This window comes from Penaeus vannamei, chromosome 8, assembly GCF_042767895.1.
Source record: "Penaeus vannamei isolate JL-2024 chromosome 8, ASM4276789v1, whole genome shotgun sequence".
Classification (NCBI taxonomy): Eukaryota; Metazoa; Arthropoda; class Malacostraca; order Decapoda; family Penaeidae; genus Penaeus; species Penaeus vannamei.
In genome coordinates, this window is record NC_091556.1 from 18783736 (window position 1) to 18788735 (window position 5000).

General features: G+C 38.2%; 1 protein-coding gene across 1 annotated transcript in view; it reads left to right on the top strand.

The window, feature by feature from the left end:
- LOC113817501 (transcription activator GAGA) overlaps positions 1-5000 on the top strand; it is a 22709-nt gene that overhangs the window by 1707 nt on the left and 16002 nt on the right. The window contains exon 2 of the mRNA XM_027369573.2: positions 256-469. Within this exon, the coding sequence (XP_027225374.1) occupies positions 263-469 (207 nt within the window). The 5' untranslated portion in view covers positions 256-262. The remainder of the gene's footprint in view (positions 1-255; positions 470-5000) is intronic.

The window sequence follows — 5000 nt, forward strand, 5'->3', positions numbered from 1 at the left end:
TTGGCCTCTAGTCAATAGGAAGTTGTAATGAACCTCTGTATTGCTATTTAGTTTAGAATTGGTATTAAGCTTGTTTTATAAGTGCTGTTCTATGAATAACATATACATTCCAGGAATAGAAACATAAAGTTTATTGGACATACAAAAACTTGTGCAAAAGTAATATCTGTACAGTGATATTATATGTATTTGTAAGTGACACCCTTTAAGGAGATTATAAATATAATTTTGTTTTTTCTTTCTTTTTTCAAACAGGAGCGCGATGGAGGACTCTAGTGCGATGACAGCCAACGCACAGGAGTTCTGCCTTCGCTGGAACAACTTTCACTCCAGCCTTGTCACAGCGCTGGATGGTTTCAAAAATGACCAAGATTTTGTAGATGTAACGTTAGCCTGTGAAGGACAGTTCCTCAAAGCTCACAAAATGCTGCTGTCAGCATGTTCAGTTTTCTTCAGAGATCTCTTAAAGGTAAGATTTTATTTTACTTTTTAATACTTTACATCTACTGTTTATATTTGTGTGTAATGTTCTACTCTCTGGTCTTGAAACCAATGTAGTACTGCTGGTGTTTAAATTTATATTGGCTGTTCAGCATCAAATATAAAATTTTGTATAGTATATATATATATATATTTCTGTTTAAGTGTGTGTGTGGTCTCAGTATAGTAAGCAAGTGGCTTCTGCCAGGACTAAAGGGTAAGACTAAGTACCCGCAAATACAATAACCATATCCCTAATATAATTGATAAGGCAGAACATAGATCAATGGGTTTTAATCTGAAGGTATTAGGATATTATCAAAGTGTACTAACTTTGCATTGAGTTTGAGGTGCTCATGGAAAATGACAACCTATCATGGGGAAGGGCAAGAAAACACATGAATATGCTGAAGGCCTTTTCACTATTGCTTCATCAGTGCATGCCCTGACGAAGCAATAGTGAAAAGGCCTTCGGCATTTTCTTGTGTTTTCTTGCCCTTCTCTTCGTTGTTCCTGTTGCAATCTGTTCAACATGAATTCCACACAACCTATCATGTTGTGGCAAAAACTTAATTTACACCAGATAACATCTATTCCAGTATGTCATTCAATTCACACCAGATAACATCTATTCCAGTTTGTCATTCAATTCACACCAGATAACATCTATTCCAGTATGTCATTCAATTCACACCAGATAACATCTATTCCAGTATGTTCATTCAAGCTGGCTCTAAGTTTTGAAGTGAAGTGTTTTTAGTATCTTTTATCTTATTGTTGTCATTGATTGTCATTGAGGAAAAAAAAAACTCATTTAAAGCTATATATCACATTGGCAATTTTTTTTACTCTCATGGTTGTTTATCATTAACCTGCTGGATCTTGGTACCTAATGGCCTGCATTTGCAACAAAATCGGAGCCTTTGGCATACTTGAGTGGTGACTCAAATGTACGGCTTGAAGGCCACTTTTATGTAGTATGAAGACACCTTGCCTCCGTATTGCAATATGATTATCTCTTTTTCTGCTTAAGCATACATCATACAGCCATGCTATCTAACCTGTTACCCACATTTCAACAGAAATAGAAAATCTGAAAATAGACTTATCAATAACATGTGCCTCAGGTAGTGTATTCAGAGACATACACGAGAAGTAATTATAGATTGGTGAAAACTAAAGTGAGGAGAAGCAAATACAATAACTGAAATTGAGCAAAATCAAATTAATTGTGCATCATGACACACGCTAGTCAGCTGTATGATTATACCCTTTGCAAAACAAAGGTCCTTACTGATTTCATCCATTATTGTTTTTTAAACTTTCTCCTCTCATGATCTTTGTGGCTGGTATCCCATAATTGTTCTCTGGCTCTCACTTAATCCACTAGGGAGTAATTAATTTCCAAAGTGAGCTCCATGTTCTGTACATGTTTGTAATCATTGATTAAATGCACATTTGTTTTGATAATCTTTGAAATTTAATGTTAGTAATTATACCTAATATTATATGGTAATCACGATTCAGATGGTTGTGTAAGAAGCTCCCTATTAACTTTTTTAGACTGTTTGGAGCATCATCTTTCCCCCTGTAGCCGGGGCAAAACGCCAACAAAGTGGAACTGCGTCCTGACAGACTGCTTTCGTTTATACATTTTTTTGTATTCAATTTTCTCGAAGGTCTTTTTTCAATTATGACCATTCATTCCTGTCATACATGCCTGCAGCCAAATTTTTCATGTTAGCACATTTCTGCAACCCTGTCCTTGGCCAATCTGTTTTAAGGAGGTGACACTCCTGTCACCCAGGTCCAACAGGTTAAGAACATTTGCAGTTTCTGTGGACCTCTTGTGATCCAAACTGAGCAGTATGTGGAGCTGCAGGTTGTATGTCATGGCTGCTACAGGTACCTCCCCCCTAGTGACCTATGAGTCGTATGCTCTGACATGTCACTTTGGGGTCACCAGTGTAGGTAATGAGGTACATCTACCACTTGAATTGGTCATTTTCTCTCTTAGGAGAAGTCGACTTGGTGTGAGTGCCGACTGTATTGCTGGGTGTTTTAGGTGATTTGTAGATAAATGTGGGAGACAGAGATGCTCCCCAGTTGGTAGAAGACTAGGTAGTCCTTGTGTTTCTGCTGCTTGCTAGCTGAGGTGCAACTGGAGGATTTGGAGTTGCTGATCTCGGTTCCAGATCCCGAAGCTTAAATATTCGGGAGCTGTCTTAGTGAACCAGGAACAAGGGGATCCTGTAGTTAGAGAGCTGTAAAGTGACCATTTTGACCAGTCAGGTCTCAGCAGTGAATCACTGAAATACCTGCTGGTAAGTGAGTGAGGACAAGGCTGTGGACCTGACATGACCCAACCAATGAAAGAGCTGCAAGTTGTCCATGTTGACCACCGGCTGACAAGAGTGGTGACAAGTGATGAGTGATGACAAGGCTGTTGTCCTGGTGTGACCCAACCTGAGCAGTATGCTGAGCTGCAGGTTATGGGTTCGTGGCTGTATCATGTTTCCTGCTTATTGTCTTCTTGTTGAATTACTATTGCTACCCTTTTCAAAAGTCTGCAGTCATTAGGCCACTGCTTTAACGTCGGTGACCCCCTTTTTGATTGTGTTCAAAATTTTGCTGCTACTGATAATCTGATTCATAATGGAAGTACCCAAGTATCTTTTTGTTTAGTATCAACCATAAACTCTCTCATGTTTGTATTAGGCTCAGTTTTAGTAAATCATATATGTATGTGAGGTCATGTTACATTTTTATAGGAATATATAATCAGAAATATTTTTAAGGTATCATCTTAACATTAATCCATTGGGTTCAAATAATGTGAGGGCTGAGTGAAAGAAATATACTGTTATGGAAAATTGAGGGCCAGGGTGAAGGGAATGAGCTATCTTTATAAAATTCAGCTGAAGCTAGGGTTATGAGACTTACTTGCCATGAAGGCACAGAGCACTTAAAGAAAGATTAGGTTCCAATGGTATTTAAGTAGGGGCTCTTCCATGCTCGGTACCTTATTCCAGTGTACTGTGACAGGCAACACAGGACGTGGTACTGAAAGGTGAATAATACAAAAATATTCTAGATTTACACAAATAACAAAAAGTTACTGTTATTTTTACTACACAGTTTTAGACCACATTGAGAGCTGGTATGGAATCCATTCAAGATAACAGTCTATGGCCATCTTGATACAGCATATTAGATTACAAATGCAGACCTTGGAAAATGGCAAAAAAACAAAAAGTGCATATGAGAAAGAGAAAACATTGTAAAAGGGGAAGTATGGAGTCATGACAATGCACACAATTGACAATGTAATAGCAATAACAAGAAGTAACGTGTTGTTACTTAAGGGGACCATCTCTCTCTCTCTCACTCTCTCTCTCTCTCTCTCTCTCTCTCTCTCTCTCTCTCTCTCTCTCTCTCTCTCTCTCTCTCTCTCTCTCTCTCTCTCTCTCTCTCTCTCTCTCTCTCTCTTTCTCTCTCTCTCTTTCTCTCTCTCTATTTCTCTCTCTCTATTTCTCTCTCTCTCTTTCTCTCTCTCTCTTTCTCTCTCTCTCTTTCTCTCTCTCTCTTTCTCTCTCTCTCTCTTCCCTCTCTCTCTCTCTTCCCTCTCTCTCTCTCTTCCCTCTCTCTCTCTCTTCCCTCTCTCTCTCTCTCTCTCTCTCTCTCTCTCTCTCTCTCTCTGTCTCTCTGTCTCTCTGTCTCTCTCTCTCTCTCTCTCTCTCTCTCTGTCTCTCTCTCTGTCTCTCTCTCTCTCTCTCTCTCTCTCTCTCTCTCTCTCTCTCTCTCTCTCTCTCTCTCTCTCTCTCTCTCTCTCTCTCTCTCTCTCTCTCTCTCTCTCTCACCAATTTTGATGAAACTCATACCCATTGCCTGTGGTAAATTTTTTTCGAAATCGGCCGAACAGTTTTTTGAATTATTGTATATATATTTATTTTTTATTTTTATATTTATTATATATATATATATATATATATATATATATATTTTTTTTTTTATGCAGTCTCTGGGGAAAAGGATTCCGACTTCAGAAACAATAAGACATTCAGTTTTACTTGATTTTTTGTTAGAACTATTCAATAGCTACAGATTTTTTGTTAGAACTCCATCCAATGAGCCAGTGGCACGGGAATGGGCATGACACAATGCCACTTGTCTTTCGGTCCACAACAGCCTTGGCATGTACGTATATGCCACCCGTCAGCTAGGCGTTAACAAAACAAGGTATAAGATTAGTCTTCTTACACCATAATCCTCTATCATCTACCTGCATTCAGAAGTCATCCGAATATTGCCAGCACATAATAGTTTCTCAAAATCTTATGTATAGTGTAGAGTGGTGGCAGTGATCTGGGGCGTCTATAGGCTTACATCTAACTTTTTAAAAAAATTCTAAAAAAAAAAAAAATAATAAATAAAAAATCATAGTCATTCTGATTACATGTCTGAATAGAACAATCCTTCTATTATATTATGCAGAAACCATTTTTGAGAAGTCGCCCTTA